The sequence below is a fragment of the Naumovozyma dairenensis genome, chromosome 7 (assembly GCF_000227115.2).
Source record: "Naumovozyma dairenensis CBS 421 chromosome 7, complete genome".
Classification (NCBI taxonomy): Eukaryota; Fungi; Ascomycota; class Saccharomycetes; order Saccharomycetales; family Saccharomycetaceae; genus Naumovozyma; species Naumovozyma dairenensis.
Window position 1 is genome coordinate 31,840 of NC_016485.2, and position 26,779 is coordinate 58,618.

The window sequence follows — 26,779 nt, forward strand, 5'->3', positions numbered from 1 at the left end:
ATCTCTCTGTTCCTCTACCTGATAGTTGCCAGTGTGCTCTTGAGTGTCAGAGTTCCTTGTTCGTATTGTTGTATTTATTGATTACTTAATAGGGTATCCACTATATGTAAATTATCGTTATGTATCTACGTATTAAACGAGAATCTTCCCGATCTTCTATCGTATTACTTTGTCTATTATGTAATGAAGATGGGTTGGTCCGGGCTAAATTCATTCATACACATATGAAATTTTACAGAAATATTCTAAAAGGTTAGCTACCATTAATATCAGATTAATTAGGCGAAAGTAACCAGCCAATAAATATTCTTTTTTTAAAAACAAATTGTGTCACGTATGATTTCTATTTTATTAGGTGCAGTTCCTTTAGAAGGAAAGGAAAAAAATGCGCAAGCCGGGAATCGAACCCGGGGCCCAACGATGGCAACGTTGGATTTTACCACTAAACCACCTGCGCTTTTTATTGGTTTTTTCTGCGCCATATAGGGTTTAATATAGTGAAACTTTAGCTCGACAAAAAATCCTCTGGGTATATGATTCGGTTGCTCCCATTTTTATAATACGACAGACTTTTTCTTTTAGGTTGGATGTCTACTCAAGAAAATGAAAAGATAAGCAGAAAGTCCACGACATGTTGTAGGGTAATCAGGGACAGAAGGTAAAATCTATCGAAGATAAAGGTACTTGTAATAAACCGAACTCTTTTTCATTCATTAAGCAAGGATATTAATTTACTCTTATTGCACCTCATAATTAGTACAAATCTTAATCTAGAATGATTGAACTCATATAATAACACAGGATTATTAGGAACTGTTGGAAATAAGCCATAACTGTCCTTTCGATCAGTTAAATTGGGAGAAATATGTGTATTAATGTTACTTACACTTTTTCAAGGTATAGGCAGTCGTCCTCCTTTCGCATTTGCCAAAGAGTCCTATATACAACGTATATATATATATATTTATCTTATAGATTTGATTTCTCAATGATATCTCATCGTGAAACTTTTCCTTTTCCTTGTCGTCTTGGCATATCTACCGTACGTTACGACAATATTCAATATTGAATATTGTGTGTCTGTAAATCAGTGTCCTTTTAGCAAATAGACGTATATGTACCATATATTCCAGTAGGAACTATGTAACTACAGATAAATGAGAAGTATTTTCCTGGATCCTGTATGGTATAACTCTTGCATCGACTTTCTTTTGGTTTACCCTAAAGTATGCTTCATTACAGAGTTACGTGCAAGTGGCAGTGTTCTTAACAGTTTTCCATTTCTGGCTCTTTTTAGTGTCACTAAAACTGCTGTTATTGCTTTAGCTGCTTTCGAGGAGGTCGGTGCTTTGTATTGAATGCTCAATAACAAACCGCGCGATACTATTTCTATTTTTGTGTACTTCATATCATATCTTCTAAAAACCAACATTTAAAAATATTCCAAGACTTTCAAGGGTAGTACTTCGATTATCGTTTGAGAATAGTATATTCTGTATAGATTTCTACAAAAAATTTCCCCTAAATAATCACACTATAGCATTCATAATAATTTTAGAAAACTATGATGTTTTAAACATCACTGCACGCGTAAATACTATATGTTTCAATGAGACATAACACACAAATCAGGAAGGAAATGGACTTTGTTTAAGTATAAAAATATATTATTTTTCTATAAATTTTCAGATATCTATAAAGGGTAAAGTTCAACAACGAGGAAGAAAAAGAATAGATCTACCTTAGTTCTTATCCCAACCCAATTTCAAAGCTTCTTCGTAAGTTGGGTAGTCTAAGTAGCCTTCTTTGGTCATGGCGTGAAAGGTATTTCTGTTATACTTGTTTAATGGCAAACCCTCAGATAATCTTTCGACTAAATCGGGATGGGCAATGAAGAATCTACCGTAACCTAATAAGGTTCTATCATCAGCAACCAATTATCTAGACCAGGTACCTGGAGCATTGTTATAACCACCGGCTTGAGCGGAAATGAAAGCACCTTCAGTGATAATCATTGTACCTTCAGCTTGAGCACGTTGTCTGTAGTATTCGACAGCCCATTCCTCGTTTGGAACGTTACCTGGGTGGGTGGCTCTCATTCTGGTTAATGGCGGCATGACGACACGGTTTTTCAATGCAGTGTTACGAACTTTGATTGGCTTGAATAAACTGGTGTCTAGCTAGGGCAATTCTTTGACGAAAGGCATTGTAAAGTTTTGTTGTTTTGTTTTGTTTTGGGCGTGAATGTTAGTTTTTCTTTAACTTGTTAATGTTTTGTGGGAAAAGAATTAGAATTTATGCATCATGTTATTTCATTGCTAAAATGATCGAGCTTTTTATAGCTCTTTTGACGTGAAGTTCATTAGGTGTAATCCTTTTCATTATTGATGCTTAATGAACAAAAATATTTTTGTTTTTGTTTTTTAGCGTAATCCGTCTTTTGGAATGTCAGTATCTCAATTTCTTGATTTTTACCTGAGTAAGTTATGAATGTTTAGCTACAAATTGTCCTGAATTCTCCAGATAAAAAATTGTCGAATGCTGTAACGATATATAATTCTTACTCGATCAACATCTCACATTTAAATCTTCGATGAAAATAATTCATGGAACTTTGCATCTATTTTTTCTTTCAATTCTTGGTTAGCACCATCATCTAAGGAATAATTCAAAAATGGATTACATTTAATGTCGATATAAGTCTTTCTTACGGATTTAAATATACCAACGAGAGCATTGTCCGTAGGATCTGGCAAATTACCAGTGAATCCAATAACAATTTTCAGATTTGTCTGCTTAATGAACATACCGAACACGGAAACACCTTCTAATTGGAATAGTAACTTGATTGGTGTTACATCATCAGTGATAGACCAATTAATCAATCGACTTTCAAAATAATCGAGAGAAATATTGGAAAAGGTATTATATTTTAGCACTTTGTTGACATCATCAGATTCCTGTCGTGGCACAAATACAATAATGGGAACATCTCTGGTATCTATGACTGTTATGAAGGACGGTATAATTGTAGACATTACGATATGGAGTTGGCTATTTTCTGTAATTGAAAAGTTGTCGCTGTTATTCTAATTGCAAATCTATTTTATGTGGACTTGTAATAAGTGCTTCGTCCAACTGTGGAGGTTTTTAGAATAGTCTAACTGACTCGAATGATCGATGAGAGAAATTTAGCGTTATAGTATGTGCATAGATTCTGCAATTGAAAGAAAGTTCCGAGTTTTCAAAAATTTGAAGTTCGAACTATAAAATAAGAAGAATTCGAATTAGGCAAGACAAAATTGCTGAAGTCGGTTGATGTTCAATAAAGTTAACGTTACAGTCTATATATAAGTCAGAATATGAATAACGTTCACATTCAGAACCAGTTGGAAGTCCGCAGGAGTTTTAGTAAGCTTTTATACATTTATAACAGTATGCCATTAAGCGATAAGTCGAAGTAAAAAACTTTCCTGCCTGAAGATAAAAAAAAACACTCGTAAAAGTGTGTGGCCGGTCGTCTCTACTAATTCTATAAATATTTTGATGAATATTGATTATTGCGTACATGCCCTTCTTTTATCCTATAAATGTTATAGTAACGATGAAAGAGAACTTCGAGTTGTAACACTACTTGACAAATTTGATAGATTACAGCTTTAGAACAGAAACTTTATCTTGTATTTTGTAGTAGATTTAATTTTGTCCATTACCCACTGATTATAGTAAGACTGTAGAAAAACTAACTTTAGTCTCGATTCCGGATTGTTCCTCTACATAAGCTTTAAAACTCCTGTTTCGTTTTCATGCGGATTAGGTTTGAAATCATCATTAAAAGTAAGTTGCTTATTATTTAACAACAGTATTCCATGTCTAAGTAATTTCTTTAAGCTGGCATTGAATTGTAATTCTTGGTTCCTTTCCACCATTAATTTCTCCTTTAGTACAGAAACTGGTATAGTATCAGCATCATTAAATTGGTATAAAATTGCCGCTATGTTAGGATTAACGACTAAAGTTAAACATCGGTTATCTGTTAATGTGATGTTAGAGGACATTTCCATGACATGCATCCCAAAACTATTATGTAATGTTTTCCCCTGTTTTTTATATTCATCTCTTTTCTGCTGCCAAGTATCAGTGAATGATTTATGTAACCATAATGGTTGGACAGTATCTTTGGAATGATCTGGTAAACCATATCCAAATCCTTCTGATTTTAGATGAAGTAAAAACAATGAAGTTTCATCATTATTTATTAACTCTGGTTTCATATGAAGCGCCTGTTGGATAAGTTCATTAACTGGTGTATATTCAATTGGCAAATACTTTGTGAATTCTTTGTTTAATGCAGCTTCAATACTACGTTTGTTTTTGAAAAAAGTTGTATATTCCATATTAAGCATTAGTATTCTCTTTAATGTACTCGGCAAGTAATATTGATTAATAAAATTGGTATTAGTGGGTACATAATATTGGAAAAACAGCCTCATCCAGTTGACCCATTTTCGGTCAGAGTTGGATAGCACCCCTTCTTTCTCCGCATATATTCGAATTTCGTCGTAATTACTTTTAATTTTCAAATTACAATATTTGATTAATTTTTTGTTAAACGAAGGGATATCAGACACAGAGTCTTTAAATGCAGTTCTTAAATTAAGTAAAAGTCTATCCTTGTATTGTTGAGTACCTTCGGAAAAGGGAAACCGATGAGATTTTTTAGTTTGATTGGGCTCCGTTAAGTTAATGTTTTTAATAATTATATCGTTGAAATCATCTACAAATGACGATTTCCGCTCATTTATAAAAGCCTCTTTGAACGAATCCGGTGATTCAGCATTATAAGAAGCTTCTATTAAACTGCAAATAGTATCTGCAGTTAACTGCACCCCGGACAAACTTTTAAGGAGCAATTCAGAATTCTTAATAAATCTGGTTAAGGCTTGATGTTTTACTAATGCACTACCTTTTAAAGAAAATTGTAATTCCAATCTCACTGCTCTTTCAAAAATTTGTAAAATTTCACCAATAGGGAGTGGCTTCGTTAAAGAACCGCTGATACCATTCGTGACAATAGATAGTCCAAACCCGCCTTCATATTCCGATAAATCATAATAAGGTTCTTCTCTTCTATTTGAGCGGATTCTTTCAAAAGTTTCAATTGTATTATAAATTTCTACTGCATCATTATAGGCATTTTTAACATCGTGTATAACATAATTTCTGTAGGCATCTTGAAAAAAGTCTCTTAACGATTTCACCTCATGATTAATCATTTCAATGATGGTATATTTATATGAACTAACCATATCAAGGCCACGTTCTTTTGAAGATATATATTCGTCCCCATCTTCGATGTATCCAATTGTGCCAGTTAATAATGCCAATCGCATATCGAATTTTCTTTTAATGTCAAAAACTTTTTGCCATTGATCAAAGGGACGACATTTGTTCCTCATATACTTACATTCTTCTATTGTTTCATCCAGATAACCTTTTAATTTTTGTTTGATCCAATCCTTGGAGGGTATATCTCCATCTATGGCATCAGACATTTCACAAATATACACAGCATATTGATAGATCTCAGCAGCCAAATCTCTTGTTGGACAGTTCTTAAATGCCGTTAAGGTCTTGTCAAATACTACCGGTAAAGGAATATCTCCGTACCTACGCATCTTGATCAATTAAAAGTGATTCCGGCATGTTACTTTGTTATTATATTCATTTTTCTATTATTTGCAGTGAAGACTGCAGATATGGTATGTTTGCAGAGGATTATATAGGCCAGTTCCAGGTGAACATTCCTTTAAAAAATTAAGCATGGAGCTGAGAGCGGGAATGTCCATTACTAAGGCACAAAGCACAGAAATAAATCTCTGCTGATAGAAGATATAATGAAAGAAAGGAAGCTAGACATGCTACGATTGATAAGCAAGTATATACCTATTAGTGATTGCAAAAAGATAAGTTCATTACCAGTGGTACTTCAACCAGAAAAAGTATTTGAATTTCTGGAAGAATGAAAACAACGCAGGATTTGCAATTACTGAACGTTATTTTTCGTTAAGGCTTTACGAGATATTCAAGATCAACTCCCAACTTGGGAGTCCCAAGTTCCAAATGTATTATAACTCCATATCAGTAATCTCAAGTTATGTTGCAACTGGATAAATTAGTTTTGTATAGCCATGTATGTAGAGAAGGATCTATAATAACGTCAGAAAATTCATCATCAGCTATTCCTGGATATCCCCTGGCTAACAAAGGCCCTGGACTTACCTAAGTTCAGTTTTTCATTACATACGAAGCTATGCGTGCAACTAAGACCCGATTGTAATCAATTGCTATATGATATATAATGATGGATGTATAACTTGTTTTGATTCTAGTGTATTGAATGAATGCTTGAGCAAAAAAATTTATTTTCATGTATATATACTACGCATAGAGGTATGTATGTGGGTTCAATTGTTGTTGTTGTTGTTGTTGTTTGTTTGTTTGTTTGTTTATTTGTTTATTTGTTTATTTGTTTATTTTTCATTAATTAACATTTGCAATGCTATCAGCAGCAGTTCTACCGAAAACGACACATTCTAATAAACTAGACCCACCCAATCTGTTTGCACCATGAACCCCACCAGAGACTTCACCTGCAGCGTATAAACCCTGTGCTAAGATTTGTCCATCTTTATTTATAACTTGTGATTTTGTGTTTATCTTTGCACCACCCATAGTGAAATGAACTACTGGAGTAACTTCCCCGATGAAAACGTTAGTTTCTGAAGTTATTTCATCACCAAGATTCTTAACTACTAATGGACGGTTAAAAGTATCCTTTGCTGCAGTAGAGTATTGGTTTAAATGTTCAGCCAACTCATCACTGGTGATAGGTAATTTATAATCTTCGACAACTTGCTTCAAAGTAATTTTTTTTATTAATTTCTTGAACATATAAAAATCCAAATTATTTTTCAAATCTTCATAGATACCTTCACCTAGTACTAAAAGAGCTTTATTGTTTGCCTTAGAACATTGAATTTGAATGGCTTCAGTGACGACATCTCTTGTATCTAATTCATTGACGAATCTTTTACCTGTGGATGGACTTAATAAGATACCACCTAACCCTCTCAATGCTTCTGCAGCTAAGAATTTCCAATGAGATTCTGGATCTTGAGGATCGACGAACCCAGTTGGATGAACTTGAATTTGATCCATATCGATTAAATCAGCGCCTAATTTCGATAATATTTTTTGACCATCACCTGTAGTTTGTTTACCATTAGTTGTTGGTAAATTTACTAAATCAGGAGCATATTCTTGTAACATTTCCTTGGAGAATCCAAACCCACCTGAACAAAAGATGACATTTGAAGTGTTTAAAGTTTCAACCTTATCATTTTGAGTGTTGATAAATTCCACACCAGTGACTTTCTTGTCTTCCACTTTAATATCTGTTACTTTTGAATCTAAATTAATCTTAACTAATTCAGGATTTGATTCAGCCAAATTTTTCAAATTTTTAGATAAAGCAGAAACAATTTCGAAACCAGGAGGTAATTTTCCTGATGATCTATGAGTTCTTGGTACGGAATGACCACCTAATTGAGCCAATAAATCTAATTTCAAATCGAATTCAGATTGTAACCATTCCACGGCCAAGTGTGAATCTTTAGCCAATTTATCCATTAAAGTCTCAACACCTTTACCCTTTGCAGATTTCGTGGTATCGTTAAAGAATAATTCAGGAGTATCATTTACGTTTAGATTGGATTGAGTAGTAGTATGAGCACCATTGATACCACTCGAAGCCTTGATAGAATTTCCTCCTAAAGATGACTCCTTTTCTAAGATGACGATTGGGATTTTGTATTTGTTGACTAATTGGTTTGCAGATGCAAGACCAGCTAGACCGGAACCGATGATGACTACTGGTTCAGAGATTGAGAGGTTTTTCAAGTCGGTAGTGATAGTGGATGCCATTGTCTTTGATTGATGTCCTGGTGAGCCACTTCGAGAAGAATAGAACAAGATGAATTGCAAGAGTTTTTTTGCAAGAACAGAGAAGAGACAGTAAGAGAACGATAAAAGAAGGTGTTCAATTTATATAAAACTTAAAAGAATCTGTACGAAAGAGAGAGAGACAGACAGACAGACAGAGGATTCTTTGAAAGTGAAAAATGTGGCTTCCTTTCTATTCGATTGTATCTGTTTCCACAGGTGACGGGACCGTACGCGTCAAGAAAAATTACTAAGCGAAGCGAAGGGGAACTGAAATGGAAAAAAGGTGTCTGACACTTTGGAGATTCAATTGATCGCCACGAGCCCATACGGGTCTTCCAATTGAGATTGTTCTTGAAGTTTCAACTTCTGGAAGTAAATTCATTCTTAATATATATACGTTTGGGCTTATAACCGAATACTGTTTGTTTCTTTCCATTTTGTTTTATCTTGATACGCTATTGTCTTTTGTCTTGACAGGGGTTTGCAGTGTTTGCCACTGCAATAATATTAATCTCGCACAATGACTCGACCTTCTTCTGGTTTATTTATATGTGGAGTTGTTTTAGTTTCTTTAAACCATACCTAGGTTTGTAGAGACACAATAATATAATGGTATAAGCTGAATAGTACGCCGAACTTGATGATCTTTTCAAGAACTTCTTATCATAATTGGTTCAAAGATAGATATCTAGGAACCCTTAGATATTCACATTATTATCCTTCTCTTCCTATTATAGAAAATAAGTAACAGAAGCTAACTTAGTTATTATACCTGAACATATTAATAGGATCTATACGTCCTGAAACTATCACTAAAAAATTAAATTACATATGACACAGATTTACCGAATTGGTTTTTTAGGCATACTTGAATATTCTTGCATTTTCAGGTTGAAAAGTAAATAAATAAAAACTAGATTTACTAGATTTTACATAGAAATTTAGTTACTTACGATAAAGACCATACCTGTTGATAGATCCGCATTATCCTTCGAGAATGAATATTGTATTGTCTATTTTAATGAAAGTATGTATGTGTATATAGCCCGTGGGTACTTCTATCCATACAAATGCAAATAACACTCTTACATTTAGGTTTGAAGCAATATACCTATTTCAAAACAAAATTAGCACCTCTTAGTTTTAGGTATTCTTGATCAACTCCTGGAGCCATTGGTTTCACAATTAATTGATAAATCTCAGCATTATGATACCTTATATTAGTCGTTGGTGATCTATATGGACCCTTCAACCCTGTAATATCACAATATTTCTTTGGCGGTCTCAAAGATGGTGGGGCATCCACATTAAAATATGTTACCTTAGGTACAAGACGTTTATGTTTGATATTCTTATCGGCATCATTGTCTTGTTGTTCTTGCTGAAATATAGCATTTATTCTTTTGTTTTCTTCTGATAATAATTGCTTCACTGCCTTATGCCTTCTAGATTTCTTTTGTTGAACTCTCTTGAATGGAGAGGGAACTGGAAGTGTATTCTGTTCTGTCACTTTCCTAATAAATTCCAATCTGTTATCATTTGCTGCATTGTTATTACTGTTATTATTCATATTTATCCTGTGCGCTACTTATTCCTTTATATTTTAATCAATCTTAATACTAAAATCACCTCTACAGAAACGCAAGCTTCTAAACTTATACACTTCTTGTTATTTGCTTACTTGTTTGATTGCTTGGCTGGTTCATTTCATTTCATATTGGTTGTCCCACTTTTTTTTTTTTCCATTTTGTTAGAAATATGGAAATTTCAACACTATTAAAGTTATACAAAAAAGAACATTTCAAGATCTAAGCAAAGTTGTATAAACAAAGACTCACTTTTTGGACATCCGTTTATAAGAGACATTTTCCCTTTAAAATAAGATCAAACTATTTTGTACCACGATCTCGAATCAGAAAAATGCTGGTATACACTTTATTCACAGCTATGGCGCTGTTATGGCTCTCATACAGACTGCTGAAATTCCTGTCAATTCCAGTTTTCAATATCGTCTCGACTTTGAAGATTAAGACTCCACCTGCAACAAAGGTTTCCATAGATAAAATCTCTACAAATTCCATTACCATACACTGGGAAAATGAGCCTTTGAAACAATCTCCTAACGCAAATCCTATATCACATTATTTGTTATATCTGAATAATTCTCAAATCGCAATATTCCCAAATAACTCAAACTCGTTATATACATGTTGTTCTATTACCAACTTGCTACCTGAAAAGCAATATCAATTAGATTTTATCACCATAAATAAAATGGGTTTCATTAATAAATTACCATCCATCTTTTGTATGACAAAGAAAGCATCGCCGTCGTCTTCCGGGTCTGCATCTGCTTCTACTTCTTCATCGGCAACGAAATATTCAGGTAACAATACAAATATCCCTTCTATTTCTGCATCAACAAGCAATTTAATGGATAATCCAGACATGAACTCTTTATCAATGCATGACAATATGCAACCAATCGATTCTAATAATCCCTCTTCGTCAGATGCTAATAGTAATCCTAACACTAACTCTGATACCTCTGATCATAAGAAAAATGATATGATAAAAACAAGGAAATGGAGAAGAAATACGTTAAACACTGCTATTCCTCCTTATCCTAATAATGCTAGTAATAACAATGGCAATTTCCAATCTGCTTTACAAAATGCCAATTTCGTAATCTCATCGCATGGTTCATCTGTATCATTATCAAAATTAAATGTTCCATCAAACGCCAACTCAACATCATCCCCATTAGTTAATTCTACTTTGAACACTACCACCAGCTCGGCTACCAATTTACCCTCTTACACTAGTTTGACCAGTTTGCAAGATCTAGAATCATATTCAATTGATGATTTGAAAAAAATATTAATTTGTTCACAAGAAGATCTACATGATGTATTAAATCAAAAGCAATCAATCTTACAAGATTTCCAAGAAACTGATTTAGAACTAAAATTGGAATTAGATAATTTGAAACTTCATTGGAATCATGAAATTGACTTAAGAAAATCTTTGAAATCAAATATCAAATCTTTAGAGAATTCAAAATTATTATCTGATTTGAAAATTGATAAACTAAATAAAAAAATTGCCAAATTAAATGACAAAATCTTAAAGATGCAAAAGGAAATGAATTTATGGTCAGTGAATGAATTTCATGATTTTAATAAGGAAAATTTAAACGAAAAATATTCTAAATTGATGGATCACGCAAATGAAAATATCAAAAACTTAAATAATCAAATTTTAATTTTACAAAATCAAATTAATTTACAAGATGATTCAAATAAAAAGTTGAATGTTTTGAAAAAGAACAAACAAAATAACTCTTCCTCTTGGGTTTCTATATCAGAAGAAACTAATGGTATTAATAATGATGATATATCTAATAATGCAGATATTATAAATGATGTTTCCATTTCAACAGAGCAATCACAGAAATCATCACCCTCGCCTTCATCATCAGGTCCAATTACCACTTCAGCAGACATCGTAGCATTAAATTCATTATTAAAGAAAATAAATGATCAAACTTTGGAAAGATCTGGACTGTTAACAAACTATGGTGAAGAATTACTGAGTAAATTTTCTGCTAATAACAATTCAATGCTTGTCCAATTAATTAGAGATCAATTGAAAATTGATCAGGAACTTGATTCAAAAGCGAAAATAAGAAGGTCTAGAATGACAAAAAGAATTGAATACTTAGAAAATAATTTTAATGACATTAGTATTAATAATAGAAATTTAATGGCAACTTTAATTGCTCAACCATATAATAACAATCCTCCAGCTACTGTAAATACATCTCAATCACGAGATCATTATCCACCGCCAACAAACTTATTATCATCCGAAGATCAAATAAATACTAACAATATTAATGGTAGTCCAATATTAAACACAACAGATTTAAATCTGAATATGCTGCCAAATAATCAACAAATGCCATTAATTAGTAATCAACTGTTTGACCCTGCTCAAATGCAATCACCAAATCAAGGAACAAATTTAATACCAATGGTATCAACTAATTCGTCTTTGTTACCAAGTAATCACAGCATCAATAACGCAGATATCATCTTGAATCCTCAAAATTCCTTTTCTCACGGTGTTCCAACAACGGTGATAACGAATACGACGGTAACTAATCCTGATTTCCAATGGTCAATAGCTAATCAACAACAACAACAACAGCAGCAGCAACCTCCACAGCAGTCGCCATTAGTATTATCATCTCCGTCTCAAGAACATCAAGTGTTGCAACGAGAACAATCTGCAGGTAATGACTTAGACCAAGCATTTGCCTATGATAATGCAAACCATCTTATCAGTGGCTTGCAAGATATCATTTATGATGAAACAGATTATCCGGATAGTATAAGTAATTATTCAAAGGGATTCACTACTGATCAACTTGATAATTATTGGGCAAATCAAAACACGTTATCCTCACCACCTTCCATACCACCTACTAATATTACGTCTTCCCCATTTATTAACAATCAAGTGTCTTCATCTTTAAGAAACATCTCAATGGGAGGAGATATCGGAACAAATCAATCACAAAGTTTGCTAGCAAACATTTCAGGTAATCATCTTAATATGATGTCATCACGTAACAGTGAAATGAAAGTGCTCTCTAATACATTATCACCACAGAATTCAAATTCACAGCAGATGGGACACCATGATCGTTCCGTCTCTCATGTTCATAATCTGATTACAAATATCGATGGAAATAGTAGTACCATTTCTAACGCTACTAACAATACCAATACACCACATCAACGCCATGAAGCTACATTTACATCCCCATCATTTAATCAAATTTGGCATACTATGTCGCCAGTTCCTTCCACTCCATCTAACATGATGGATGGACTAACTGCGCCCTCGCCAACAGATCAAGTTGAATCGACTAATAAAGGAAAAGTTCATGATTCAAAGAAAGCAAAACCAATGTCTGCATCTGCATCTGCATCTGCATCGAAAGCATCACATATAAGAAATCAAAGCTCTAATAGCATAACAAGTTGGGGTACGAAACTCGGTTTAACTCATAAATCTACTCATTCCTCTACGTCTACATATCAAAACAATAATAATACTAATGAGAATGTGAATGTGGCTCTGGATACCGGTGGATCAAATTCCACATTTTCATCGTCTGCTTCATCATTAAATAAAAACAAAGATATAATAGAAGACAAGAAAGACAAGAGCAGAGAGAAAGCTAAAGACAAAGAACCCGGTGCTGGCTCTTCTTCTACAAGGAAAATGTCGAAATTATTATCAAGAACTACAATGAACAGTTTATTTAAACTACCTAACCAGCACGATACTCAGTCGTGAAAGTAATACAAAGACTTCTATACCTCAACTAACATTTTCTCTCTGTAACTCCTGTTCCTCTCCCCGATATGAGTTGCTACAGCATGTAACTATATACTATTTTCATATGTAAATATTTAATAACAAACAATACTGCAAAAAATATATATTGTTTACGCGTTTGTTTTAGCTTACGTACGTTGATAGCGATTTAAAAGACGCGGCTATCAAAGAAAAGAAGAAAGGGAAGAAAGTAAGCTGATCTAAGGCACAAGCAGTTAAGAGAATTCTGTGTGTATTTCTAGATAGATTTTTCTATATAGTAAATAAAATAGATAATATAAAGTAAAGAAAGGAAGATATATTAGAAGAAAAGACGTCTAGTCTTTGCTTCTTTTTAAATGAAGAAATTTTCTCGAGGAGGGAATTGGGTGTTAGAAGAGCTGTAGTGCTTTCAGTGCGTCATCGTTGTTAGTGACTTCTCAAACGATTTGATTTGGACCGGGTCGAAATAGCGGGGAATTCGATCGGTACCAACAACGTAACCTTACGTACTTTCGGGGTTTCGCGTTTTGAACTTTTCCAATCTCCGCAAAAAAAGAAAAAAAGTGAAAAATTTCGAATCGACACGACACGATTTTATCATTACGTATGCAAATGTAAAGTTATATTTATAGTTCTTCGAAGACTAAGGGTCCAGAGATTTTCATTAGAATATAAATAATAAAGGCCGGTGATAGCCATAAAATACTAACAAAGCATACTTGAGGTAGAAATCGAATCATACCTCTCATTAACCACAAAAAAAAATGGCCGCTTTGATCAGAAACTACCGATTCCTCATCGGTGCTTTTGCAGCTGTGATGTTGATTCTATTATTGAGATCATCGTCTAGAGAAACTACTATTGATATCGCTAGAAATGTAGCATCTTCAGCAACTAGACCCTCTGTTCCGCCGGAAGATACCAAGGAAACACAGTTCAAAACGTTACCAATATCTAATGAACCAGGTTACGTTACCGATTCCAAAACTGACTCCAAAAATCCAAAAGTAGCAGATGCCGTTAAATTAACCTCTTCTTCTTCAGCCTCCTCCTCCTCCTCTTCTTCTTCAGGTTCCAAATGTACCAAAGATCACTCTTTCGTGATAATGATTGATGCCGGTTCCACTGGTTCTCGTATTCATGTTTATGAATTTGATACATGTACTCAACCACCAACTTTGATCAACGAAACTTTTGAAATGCTAAAACCAGGTTTATCATCATTTGATACAGATGCTGAAGGTGCTGCCAAGTCCTTAGATCCATTATTGGAAAAAGCTTTGGAAGCTGTTCCACAAGATAAACGTTCTTGTACTCCAGTTGCTGTTAAGGCTACTGCTGGTTTAAGATTGTTAGGTGAGGCGAAATCTTCTAAGATTTTACAAGCTGTTAGATCACATTTAGAAAACGATTATCCATTCCCTGTGGTGGAAGGTTCTGCTGGTATAGAAATTATGAGTGGTGATGATGAAGGTGTCTATGCTTGGATTACTACTAATTATTTGTTAGGAAATATTGGTACAGGTTCTAAGATCCCAACTACTGCTGTTTTCGACTTGGGTGGTGGTTCTACTCAAATTGTCTTTGAACCAACTTTCCCCGGTGAAGAGAAGATGATCGATGGTGAACATAAGTATGATTTGAATTTTGGTGGATACGATTATACTTTATACCAATTTTCTCATTTAGGTTATGGGTTAATGCAAGGAAGAAATAAGATAAACTCTATTCTTTTAGAATCAGCCCTTAAAAAGGGTAGTATCGTCGAAGGGGATTTCAAATCTAAAAACAATAAAATATCTACTCCATGTTTACCACCAAACGTGAACGCCACTGATGTTGAGGTTAAATTAGGTGATTCAACTTATATCATTGATTTCATTGGTCCAAAGGTACCAGCTGGAGCTCAATGTAGATTCTTGGCTGATCATATTTTAAATAAGGACGCCAAATGTAGCAACCCACCATGTTCATTCAATGGTGTACATCAACCCTCTTTAGTCCGTACTTTCAAAGAAACCAACGATCTATACATTTTCTCCTACTTTTATGACAGGACTCGTCCATTAGGTATGCCATTATCATTCACATTAAACGAATTGGTTGATTTGGCAAGATTGGTTTGTGACAGTCAACAAACTTGGAATAGTGTGCTAAGTGGTATTGATGGCTCTTTGGAAGAATTAGAAAAGGATCCATATTTCTGTTTAGACCTTTCATTCCAAGTGTCATTATTACATACCGGTTATGATATACCACTACATAGAGAACTAAAGACTGCCCAGACTATTGCTGGTAATGAGTTGGGATGGTGTTTAGGGGCATCTTTGCCATTATTAGAATCCGATAACTGGAAATGTAAAGTGAAGCAAATCAACTAACGTTAAATAAGAAAAAGTGAAAAGAAAACGCGATGAGCGTATGACAGACCATTATCATTATAATATAAGTAAGTAAATATAAATGTATTGTATACTAATCTTTAACGCAATTCAAACATATAGATTACAAAGGTAAAGTCTTTACTAGACTCTAATGTAAAGAAGAGTGGCTTCTGTAGGGCTCGAGGGGAAGCAAAAGAAAAGACAAAAGACAAAACCGGAGTTCGCAGTTGAAAAATTTTGGAAAATTATAAGGCCGCCCTGAATTTACATTTATAAGCTAAAAGGGGAATATAAAGTGTTGAGTAAGAAAAGAACACTGGTACGTAGTCCTTTTTTTCCCACTTTCTATTCGACTTTGTATTAGGAACTAAGTTGGTTGTGGTACACTACATAATACTATCTTAAACAGCTTATAGGAATACCTCTTGGAAACAGAACCCGTTAAGAGAAAGAAACGAGCCAACCAAAAAAAAAACCGCATAAAAAAAGGAAGACAAGAAGTAATGGCAATTACCTCCGATCTGAAAACTGGCACTTCGTTGCATTCAAAGGACAATCGAATCATGTCAAGCACGAATCTACGTCGAAATGATAGTGAAGCAACCACCGCTGTAGGATCATCAGATCAACTATTGGCCACGTCCCAAATGCATCATTATGGAAGAAATGAAGACGAGAGTGGATATAATTCTGTAGGACATGACGACAGGCGATGTGTAACCAAAATATTAAAACCAGATGGACGCGAAATTATTTTGAAGGGTAATCTACACTCCAGAGATGACAGTGATGATGTCTCAGAGCTTACCAGTTCCAAACAAGATGAATTAGAAACCACACGAGAAATTATTAGAACCATATCTAATAATCGGAAGAAACAAACTGAAGAAGACGCATTACAGGATAATGAAGGTGATGAAAAGTATACTATGAAGCATAGATCGAGCAGTAGTGCTAAAAGTAAACAGCATTTAGAGTTTGTTTCTACTGCATATGGTGTAAGGTTATTGAGTAAAAATTTAACCAAAACAAAAGTTTCCTTAAATGTGGAAAATTTGATTTTAGTAACAAAAATCTCGGATGTTTCTTTGATTTATTTGACAAGAGAACTAGTAGAGTGGTTGTTAATTACTTTTCCTAACTTAGTAGTTTACGTGGAAGACGATTTCAAAAAATCCAGTCAATTTGCGGCAAAGGAAATTTGTCATGATACTAATTGCACAGAAGCAAGGATCAAATATTGGAACTCTGAACTTGTCAAGAAAAACAATGATTTATTCGACCTATGTATTACATTAGGTGGTGATGGGACTGTTCTTTTCGTTTCATCGCTTTTCCAAAAATCAGTCCCTCCAACGGTTTCATTTTCCTTAGGATCATTAGGATTTTTAACCAATTTTAATTTCGAATATTTTAAGCAGGACTTAAGAAAAATTTTAGAAAGAAAGATTAAGATTAATTTAAGAATGAGATTGGAATGTAAAATATACCATAGACATAAGCCAAAATATGATCATAAAACTGGTAAGAAGATTTGTATTATGGAATTAATGTCCACGCATCACGTACTAAATGAAGTAATCATTGATAGAGGTACAAGTCCATTCATTTCGATGTTGGAATTGTTCGGTGATGGTTCATTGATGACTGTTGCGCAAGCAGATGGGTTAATTGTTGCCACCCCCACTGGATCCACCGCATATTCTTTAAGTGCTGGAGGTGCCTTGATGTACCCAAGTATCAATGCTATTTCAGTAACTCCAGTTTGTCCTCATACCTTAAGTTTTAGACCAATCGTTTTGCCTGAGAATATGAACTTAAAAGTTAAAGTCTCATTAAAGTCGAGGGGGACCGCTTGGGCATCGTTTGATGGTAAAGGAAGGTTTGAGTTACAAAAGGGTGATTATGTTACTATATCTGCAAGTCCGTACGCCTTCCCTACAGTGGAATCATCTCCTAATGAGTTTTTCGATGGTATTAATAGAACATTGAATTGGAACGTCAGAGATCAACAAAAATCATTCACACATATGCTCTCTCTTAAAAATAGGAAAAAATTGGCTACTGAACATAAGGACGCTAACATATTGGATACTGATGAGGAAGATATAATAGAAAAGAGAATCGACAATACTACGTTTTTAAAAACGTTTAGTAGTAGTAGTGACGACGATGAAGACGATAGTATAGTTGAAAATGAGATCGAGAACTACAGCGGTGCAATAACTGATGAAGTGGCAGACGATCTACATGCTTTTAATGGTGACGTGGATGAGGTGCGTCAATTAGAAACATACTAATTGAAGTTTATTACTACATTAATACTAAAATACTATTGACATCATACAAGAATAAATAAAACATTAACGTCTTTACTTAGAGAAAATATCCTATATATCTCTACCTATATACATTTAATCAAACGATAAGTGGTTACTTGATCAAAGTGCGCCACTTAACATGAAGTTACTGTTATGAAAGTATGAATTCTTTCACTAATGAAAATCACGTCGATATTGGCTCTCATTTCCTCAGACCATGTGTCTAACATTTGGGAATTGATTTGCGTATATTTACTCTAAATTGTACAGGCCATGTGCTCAATAAGAGCCTTACCCAGGTGTAACACATGTTGGACCAGTTTTTCGACCCATACAGAACCAATGTTGACTTGAGCGAGAAAAAGAGGTAACCCGGAGAGCATTATTTTACCCTTATCTCTAATCGTTTACCCTCCCGACAAACAAGAGAAAAAAAGATTCCTTACTTTGGTCGTGGGAGCGCCCAAACCTCCCGCCTTTTCGATTAAATGTCTATGTCTATGTAAATTATGTGTAGGGCTAACCTAAAAATAAGGTCTGAAGACGAAATTGATTTTTAATTCCTGTAACATTTAACAGGCCCTGGAAAACCAAAAACTTTACCCTAAATTTGAGTTTTTTCAAATTTTTCAAATTTTTTACTTTTTTCTCGCTGATGCAACAATGGTTCTCTATAATCCAAAAACTGGTCCAACATGTGTTACACCTGGGTATATTGTTTAAGCATGAGTTTCTCTGATACCACACGTAGAAGTAATTTTTAATTAGGATTTTCTTGACAGAAAGATGAAGTTCAACTTGTGGCTGAACACAAAACATGGGGTGTATGGGTGTATTCCATATATTTGGACAGATTTTCGGTTGGCGTTCGAGAAAAAATTACCCAAAGAGGAAATTGATGTGTCAAGCCTTTTTTCTTAGAGGATGACGAAGAAAAGACCGCACAAAATGGTTTAAACTGTCCTAATTAGTTGAGGTGCATAAATCGATTTCTTTTCCTTTTCGAGAATGGAAACATTCGAGCTCGAGAACTTTTACAGAATAAAATCACATACAAATAATGGACAGATAGACTTCAACATATTGAGTTCTTGCTCTTAACTAAATTTGAAACGGTTCTTGTGGAAACATATCTTGCGTCAGGATTTAGTTTTTTTTTAGGAAGCTAAGAAAGAAAGCGACATTTAAGAGACATAAATCTTTTCATTTTTTCTACTGAAAGGAGAAATATGCGAGGATCATTATTTTATTTGCTAAGTTTAGCAACGCTAATTGTCAAAACTGGTGCTGTCACAACTTGTAATGCAACTAAATCATGTCCTGAAGACTTACCATGTTGTTCGCAAGGTGGTGAATGTGGTAAGGGTAATTATTGTCTAGGTGATTGTAACCCATCCTTCTCCTTTGATATAGATTCATGTATGCCAGTACCAGTTTGTAAAGATAGTTCTACAAAATTTAATGGTTATTCTTCTAAGATGCTAAATGAATATACTTATTTGGGTAATGTCAGTAGTGCAGAATGGTTATATTCTGGTAACGTTATTGATTATGATGATGAGGAAAGTTTAATTTTAGCAATGCCCAAAAATAGTGGTGGTTCGCTGTTAACATCTACAAGAGCCTTATGGTACGGTAAAGTCAGCGTAAGAATGAAAGCATCTCATTTAGCTGGTGTTATTACAGCTATGACATTATTTTCTGGCGTCCAAGATGAAATTGATTACGAATTTGTTGGTGCCGATATAGAAAAAGTTCAAACTAATTATTATTGGCAAGGTAGCCTGAATTGGACTAATAGTGCCAATATCACAGTAGATGATGTTTTTGATAACTATCATATATATGAAATTGACTGGCACGAAGATCATATCACTTGGTCTGTCGATGGTGTAGTAGGGAGAACGCTATTTAAAAATGATACTTATAATTCGACGACAAAAGAATACCGTTTCCCTCAAACGCCTTCAAAAGTCCACTTATCTATCTGGCCAGGTGGGAATGCAACAAATGCACCAGGTACCATTGCATGGGCTGGTGGTGAAATCGATTGGGATTCTACAGATATAACTGAAACAGGTTATTACTATGCTATTCTAAATGAAGTCAACGTGACTTGTTATGATCCACCATCAGGTACTAAGAAGAATGGTACTAAGGCATATAAATATGTTGATACAGACGGTTTTTCAGAGAAAAGTGTTATGATCACAGATGATGAAGTCATGTTAGGATCTTATAACGGTACAGGTAACGATCCGATGTTAACAACTTCAATAAGTGTGTCTTCTAGCAGCTCATCTTCATCCTCTTCATCCTCCTCCTCTAGTTCTTCGAGCAAAACTTCATCGCACTCTTCTTCTAAATCCAGCACATCCTCATCCAGGACTACATCATCGTCATCATCATCCACTCCTAGAAGTTCTTCACAATCGTCAGCTTCTTCAGTAACATCAACAGGGAATAGAGCTGCCACTGACATAGCTAGTCAAAGTAATTCTTCTTCATCAAGCGCCACCAGCTCACAAAATAATGCTTCCGTGATTAATGTAACGAACTTATTGACAATTTTCAGTGTGATCGTAGGTTATTTAATTTAATTGGACCTGACTTTACTTGAACTCTGTACATTAATATAATATTATGATAATTTCAATAAATATAAAAAAAGCTTTAAGAATGCAGTATATATTTAAGAATGCAATATATATTCTTTTCAGCTTAAATATATGTACAAAAACAAAATACATAATTTGAAAGATACTTTTTTAAATAATTGAAACAGAACATCTAATTTCAACATCTTTTAATGACGTAGTAGTTGTCCGGGAAGTTTTCTGACAGGATACGAAATATTAACAGGAGGATTGCGGTGCTCTACTTTTTTTTCAACAAGCTATAACCCATTATCGTTATTTTACGTGACTATAAACTTGTAGGAAAGCGAAGATGAAAGTGAATAAAAACCGATTATTCAGTTGCTTTTTTCAAGTATGTAATCAAATCATTTCTATCCTTATCTTTCTTTAACCCACCGAAAGCCATTTTTGTACCTGGAATATATTTCTTCGGATTTGTTAAGTATTCAGACATATTATTTTCATCCCATTTAACGTTTTTCTTAATATTAGCATCTGTATAGGAATATCCAGGGGCTTGACCGGAAGTACGACCAAATATACCATGTAGATTAGGACCCACTTTATTTGGTCCACCTTCTTCGACTGTATGACACTGTAAACATCTGGTCTTGAAAAGCGTAGCACCTTTCTTTTCTGAACCTGGTGTAAATCCGGTTGATTCTTTCTTTGGAGGCATATTATTGTTATACTATTAGTTAGTTTGTTTTGGAGTTGAATGAAAATTTAAATTTAGATTTATAGTTGCCAGCGTTTAAATCTCTTTGATATTAGTCTTCTATATATTTATCGAAAGTATAGAGCCTATATATACAGTGATATGTTTTTATACTAAGATATGAATATAAAGGCCTCGTTCTCTAAAAACATCATACCCCTTGAATCTTACTAATTTCCAAACCTTAAGCTCCTTGATCTTCATGTTCATCAGTTCATCTTCCATCTTCCCTTCTTTCTTCCTTTGTTTCGACAAGTTTATCAAAATGAGAAAAAATCGCGATGGGACATTTTTTTTCGATTTAATTGGTAGAAACAGTTCTTGATAGGGATGATGAACAAAAGAGGAAATAATGACTACTATTGTTATGTTAGATCAATCTACCAATCCTGTATTATGACTTATCAAGTATATCTGTTAGACATTGAAGGGACTGTTTGTCCCATTGCATTCGTTAAAGATGTCCTTTTCCCATATTTTGCGTCACAAGTCCCACTTTTGACACATTCCAAGGATGGCAAGATCATTGAACTTTTATCACAATTTGGTATTGAAAATGATGATGAATTGACTAAGCATATCTTAGATCTAGTTAATCGTGATGTCAAGGATTCCATCCTGAAGAATTTACAAGGTCATGTTTGGGCTAAAGGATATGAAACTGGAGAGATTAAAGCACCAATTTATTCCGATGCTATTCAATTTATTGAAAGATACGGGGATGTCTCTGGTTGTAAAGAAACAAAAATTTATATTTATTCAAGTGGATCCGTGAAAGCTCAAAAATTACTATTTGCCCATGTTGAAGGAGGAGATTCAAAAGAGGTCCTTGACTTGCAGCCTTACATTAATGGATACTTTGATATTAATACATCTGGGAAGAAAACTGAAATTCAATCTTATGTAAATATTCTTAAGGATATAAATATGGTTGAAGCACCAGAGAAAGTATTGTTTTTAAGTGACAATCCATTAGAATTAGATGCAGCCAAAATTGCTGGTATATCTACTGGATTAGCACTTAGACCAGGTAATGTTCCAGTTCCAAATATGGATAAGTATAGTCAATATAGTGAATTCTCTTCTCTATGATGTAACCAGGGCATTCCCCATGACGAGCTGGACACTCTCCACATTTTACATAACTAATATAACTCTTATATTTACGGCATGTGGATTCTGTAGTGCAACTGTGATAGATTATAAACCATTCTCAATACTTAGGTTTGGGTTTGTTTTGCATGATTAATCACAAATAACATTCAGCATTCACAAAATTACATAAAAATAGTACAATATAATTGAATTTCATTTACGTACATATAGTTTACATATATGAATTAAGGTACAACTTTTTCTTATTCCTTAACTAATGACTTGGGTTTTGAGGTAATTAACTGAATTGAAACTTTTCACAATCGCTTGAAGATGCTAGGGGTTTGACCCTTGATTAGTCCAATAATTGGCGTTGTTGGCGTGGTCTTGCTTTAATCCCATATCAATCAATCAGCATAATCACTGAATAACATATTGGCGGCGATTTCTTCATTTTTATCACATGCAAAATAAACTTGGATGACAAGAGAACGTTCAAATCCTAGTTCACATAAACGAGAGATTGCTTGTTCATCTTCAGGTGTTAATTGAATGGTTGGAGGTGCAGCAGAAGCTTCTCCCATAGTATCATTATCCCCCTCATTGATTTCTCCTAAGTCCCCACCAATATCACCTAGTCCTTCTAAACTTTGTAAGTTATCACCGACAGCTTCTAATAACATGGAAATGAAAGTTTGTGGATTGGACATTATTTGTTCACGAAGTTGAGGATATCTTGTACTCAAATTTTCCAATAATGATGATAATGATTCTGGGTCACCAGACACAGCTTGTCTTAACGACAATAAATCTTGAATGGTTAAACCAATGGAACCTGGTGTTCCCTCACCGGTGGATCCACCGACAGCACTACCTGCACTTCCTGCATTTCCAGAACCTTGAGCCGCTTGTGCAAACAAATCATCTTCAGCAGGTGGTTCTTCCGCATGCGCATCATCTCCAGTGGCAGTAGCTGTTGCAGATCCCTCATTAGCGATATTTTGTGGTGAAGCTTGAGTCGGTTGTTGTTGTTGTTGTTGGTGCTGTTGTTGAAGATTTTCTGGAATACCCATCAATAAATATTCGACAGCTCTGTCTGGATTATTAAAAGCTGCTCTCAATGCACGTTCAACTTCTTCTCTTTCGTACCCCATTTCCATGATTCTTTCGACAGTTTCGTTACGTTGTGTTCCTGTAACAAAGCCTGCTGATGATGGCGATAGTTCTGTAGCAGCAGTAGTGGTAGCAGGAGCACCAGCATCTGTTGCCGTATTAGCAGAAGCTGATGCAGTAGTATCGTTCCCAGTTTGTGGTGTCCCTTCTGGAGTCCCTGATGCCGCAGCAGTTTCGATGAGTCCTGGTGTAGCTGAGTTCGATGCAGTAGTAATTTCTGGGTTAGCACCTGGAGCTTGAGCTTGAGCTGCAGCTGCAGCTGGAGGTTCTGTCACTTTAGTCACGGTAGACTTCTTCTTCGAGATCATAAAAATGATTTGATCACCTTCCTTTAATTGACATTCTTCAACAGTTTGACCATCCTGTAGTACTTTCCCCGAGTAAATTATTTTGATTTGTGATTCTTCGCATGCTTTAGCTTGAGCTAATTGAGACTTGACATCTAAGATTGTATTCGATGGCTCTAAATCTAAAGGTATCTTCTCCTTCTTGAAATCCTTAAATATAACATTAACCATTATGCTGGGATTGGTATTATATTATGATATGTTATCTGGTTATTGTATTATTGTTACAAATAAAGAAAAAATAAGTGTTATTAATATTGCTTTTCTTCACTGTGCTTCAATCTCTTAAGGAATGTGTGAGCAATAATATATCAGAATATAGAATAAAAGCGTAAAGCACTTGTGTATGTATAATTTCAATTGAGATTTGACGACTTGCCTCCTCTTTTTATTGAAGCTTTTGTTTCCGTTTTTGTTTCTGTTCCTGTTTGTGTATTCCCTCTTATTTTGATCTAAACCATCCCATGTCAAAATAAAATGTTCTACAAATGCGAAGTTTCGCCACAGCGGGCGGGAACTTTACTTAAAAATGGGTAGATTATTCGTGTTCGATGACAATTTTGGACAGAAGAAACAAAGCTCAAAGAACTACAATAGATGAAAGCTTTTCTCCTCGATATTCAGACGATGTCTGTGTCTAGTATTTTACATGTATCAAATTAGAAAATTATTCTATAAAAAAATAAATAATTAAGGTGTGGTGGTATTTTAAAGTTACATTGAACATGGATTCTTTTTTTGCGAAATTTATTGTCTATATTCTTGGGTCAGTATTTTTACTATATGCTGTTGGATGTATTATATCGCTCAGTACTCATCACAATAATAATCATAATCATAATCATAATCATAATCATAATCATAATCATAATCATAATCATAATCATAATCATAATGCCATCCACCGATTGGGTTTTTTTTATTTTGCTGGCTCTATCTTGCTGGAGTATATCCTTAGAAAATCTAAAAATATTTTTCTATCAATTCTTATCAGGATCAAATTCTAATGGGACTTCCTTTGGATATTGAGCTTGGCCAGGGTTATCACCAGAGGCTCCTTCACCATTACCTTGTCCATTCTTTGCATTTTGATTTGAATTTGCTTTGTTAGCTTTATCATTATTTTCATTTTCTGGATCATCTGACCAATCAACGAATATATCATTTTCAGACCCTTTAAAATCAATGTTTTTCAGGATGGAATCTCTTTCCGTTTCCCAATCTTCTCTGACATCATCAAATCCAATTTCCCAAATCTTATCATAAAACTCTTCTAATTTCTCTTCCTCTAATTTTCGTTTCTCTTCTTCAGCCATCCAAGCCATATGTTTCAAATCCTCCTTTGATGGCTCATAAATATGCCATATGACATAATGAGGTAATCCAATAACATTGTAGTTCATCTTACGTGATAATTTCCCAAATGCCTCAGTTTCAGCATGTTTTTCAAATGAGAATGCTGGGAAATGAGATCCCGTTCTGAAAACTTTTGCCTTTGCCAAGATGGAAACACCACCAATACCATCCAATTCCATTTCATCTTCTGGATTCCCATTTGGATCTCTCATATAAGCTAAATGTGATCTCCATGTTGCATATTCAGGATACCCTTCCACAATAACATCATCTTCACCTAATGTATCAGCTAATTGTAATCCACCTTCTGATTCCTTCCAAGAATTTAAATCATATGGTTGAATATTTCCTAACCAATCAGGTAATGGTCTCCAAACGTTTGGAACAATGACATCTTTATCATGATGCATTAAATCTTCCATAATGGTTCTTGGGATAGTTTCTACATCTACATCTCTCCAATAAACCCATGAATGATAAGGTTTAATAGCCACGGAACCCAACCAATTACGAGCTCTTGCCATTAATTTTCTTCTTGGACCTTGAGCTGCAAATCCATGTCTATCAGAGAATGATTGACCAATAACTTGACCAAAATCCTTTTCGAAAATTTCAATGTTACCAAATCTTTTGGATTTATCTTGTTGAGATTGAGCGTTTTGTAAATTAGATAATAATACACCCATGGTATCATCTGATGAATCACTAACTAAAAAGGAAAGGTCAATGGAATTATGTGGATATGACATCTTATTTAAATGATCAAAGAACATGGGTAAATGTTCAGCTGCATCTCTTAATGGGACACAAAATAAGATTCGGTCATTTTTTTGCCATCCATCTTTATTACCTTGATAATTAGCCAGATCATAAAATTCTACACCAGGATTATTTCTAAAATTTGGTACGTAGGGGTTTAAAAAGATTGATGTGGATGATGATTCTGATATTGTAGATGATGAAGGTGAAAATATTATTGATATTAATGTTATAGGAAATGTAATAATATTAGCAATGGAAGGTGATATTGAGAACAAAAATTTTGATAAGAAATATAATGTCAATAGAGTACCCGCTATACTTATTGTCGTAGGACTTATGAGTGTATGTTTGAGTTTAAACCTTTTAATGTGCTCCATTTTTTTTGTGATTGTTTTGTATTTATTGAGTGAATGTTACAATTCTATTTTCTTGAGCAAACCGGATCAGGCCAGATGAGAAGCAAGCAAATAATGAATGGAATGGAATGCAATGGAATGGAAGAATGTATGAGCACTATTAAATTCCTTGGCAGTATGAGCCAATATGTGTGGATGCTTCCTCGTTAAGTTGATTAAAACTTGAA

At 34.3% G+C, this 26,779-nt stretch overlaps 12 protein-coding genes and 1 non-coding gene across 13 annotated transcripts; 5 read left to right on the plus strand and 8 right to left on the minus strand.

The window, feature by feature from the left end:
- Nucleotides 1-386: 386 nt before the first annotated feature.
- NDAI0Ltrna3G lies at nt 387-457 on the minus strand. The gene has a single exon. It is a non-coding gene; the product is annotated as a tRNA-Gly (tRNA).
- Nucleotides 458-2,582: 2,125 nt separating this feature from the next.
- TCA17 (Tca17p) lies at nt 2,583-3,038 on the minus strand (the record flags this gene model as incomplete). Its single annotated transcript, XM_003670994.2, has 1 exon — nt 2,583-3,038. The coding sequence occupies one exon, from the start codon at nt 3,036-3,038 to the stop codon at nt 2,583-2,585; it is 456 nt and encodes a 151-aa protein (XP_003671042.2).
- A 735-nt stretch (nt 3,039-3,773) lies between these two features.
- NDAI0G00240 (uncharacterized protein) lies at nt 3,774-5,678 on the minus strand (the record flags this gene model as incomplete). Its single annotated transcript, XM_003670995.2, has 1 exon — nt 3,774-5,678. The coding sequence occupies one exon, from the start codon at nt 5,676-5,678 to the stop codon at nt 3,774-3,776; it is 1,905 nt and encodes a 634-aa protein (XP_003671043.2).
- Nucleotides 5,679-6,543: 865 nt separating this feature from the next.
- Nucleotides 6,544-7,986, minus strand: FRD1 (fumarate reductase; the record flags this gene model as incomplete). The annotated part of the gene is made up of 1 exon (XM_003670996.2): nt 6,544-7,986. The coding sequence occupies one exon, from the start codon at nt 7,984-7,986 to the stop codon at nt 6,544-6,546; it is 1,443 nt and encodes a 480-aa protein (XP_003671044.2).
- A 1,132-nt stretch (nt 7,987-9,118) lies between these two features.
- On the minus strand, nt 9,119-9,577 carry IES6 (Ies6p; the record flags this gene model as incomplete). Its single annotated transcript, XM_003670997.2, has 1 exon — nt 9,119-9,577. One exon carries the CDS (start codon nt 9,575-9,577, stop codon nt 9,119-9,121), a length of 459 nt encoding a protein of 152 aa, XP_003671045.2.
- Nucleotides 9,578-9,927: 350 nt separating this feature from the next.
- On the plus strand, nt 9,928-13,377 carry GTA1 (Gta1p; the record flags this gene model as incomplete). Its single annotated transcript, XM_003670998.2, has 1 exon — nt 9,928-13,377. The coding sequence occupies one exon, from the start codon at nt 9,928-9,930 to the stop codon at nt 13,375-13,377; it is 3,450 nt and encodes a 1,149-aa protein (XP_003671046.2).
- A 788-nt stretch (nt 13,378-14,165) lies between these two features.
- On the plus strand, nt 14,166-15,782 carry GDA1 (guanosine diphosphatase; the record flags this gene model as incomplete). Its single annotated transcript, XM_003670999.2, has 1 exon — nt 14,166-15,782. The coding sequence occupies one exon, from the start codon at nt 14,166-14,168 to the stop codon at nt 15,780-15,782; it is 1,617 nt and encodes a 538-aa protein (XP_003671047.2).
- Nucleotides 15,783-16,288: 506 nt separating this feature from the next.
- Nucleotides 16,289-18,085, plus strand: YEF1 (NADH/NAD(+) kinase; the record flags this gene model as incomplete). Its single annotated transcript, XM_003671000.2, has 1 exon — nt 16,289-18,085. One exon carries the CDS (start codon nt 16,289-16,291, stop codon nt 18,083-18,085), a length of 1,797 nt encoding a protein of 598 aa, XP_003671048.2.
- A 1,250-nt stretch (nt 18,086-19,335) lies between these two features.
- UTR2 (chitin transglycosylase UTR2) lies at nt 19,336-20,706 on the plus strand (the record flags this gene model as incomplete). The annotated part of the gene is made up of 1 exon (XM_003671001.2): nt 19,336-20,706. The coding sequence occupies one exon, from the start codon at nt 19,336-19,338 to the stop codon at nt 20,704-20,706; it is 1,371 nt and encodes a 456-aa protein (XP_003671049.2).
- A 370-nt stretch (nt 20,707-21,076) lies between these two features.
- CYC7 (cytochrome c) lies at nt 21,077-21,424 on the minus strand (the record flags this gene model as incomplete). Its single annotated transcript, XM_003671002.2, has 1 exon — nt 21,077-21,424. One exon carries the CDS (start codon nt 21,422-21,424, stop codon nt 21,077-21,079), a length of 348 nt encoding a protein of 115 aa, XP_003671050.2.
- Nucleotides 21,425-21,793: 369 nt separating this feature from the next.
- Nucleotides 21,794-22,555, plus strand: UTR4 (putative acireductone synthase UTR4; the record flags this gene model as incomplete). Its single annotated transcript, XM_003671003.2, has 1 exon — nt 21,794-22,555. One exon carries the CDS (start codon nt 21,794-21,796, stop codon nt 22,553-22,555), a length of 762 nt encoding a protein of 253 aa, XP_003671051.2.
- Nucleotides 22,556-22,965: 410 nt separating this feature from the next.
- On the minus strand, nt 22,966-24,249 carry RAD23 (Rad23p; the record flags this gene model as incomplete). The annotated part of the gene is made up of 1 exon (XM_003671004.2): nt 22,966-24,249. One exon carries the CDS (start codon nt 24,247-24,249, stop codon nt 22,966-22,968), a length of 1,284 nt encoding a protein of 427 aa, XP_003671052.2.
- An 809-nt stretch (nt 24,250-25,058) lies between these two features.
- Nucleotides 25,059-26,573, minus strand: ANP1 (Anp1p; the record flags this gene model as incomplete). The annotated part of the gene is made up of 1 exon (XM_003671005.2): nt 25,059-26,573. The coding sequence occupies one exon, from the start codon at nt 26,571-26,573 to the stop codon at nt 25,059-25,061; it is 1,515 nt and encodes a 504-aa protein (XP_003671053.2).
- Between the last annotated feature and the right edge of the window lie 206 nt (nt 26,574-26,779).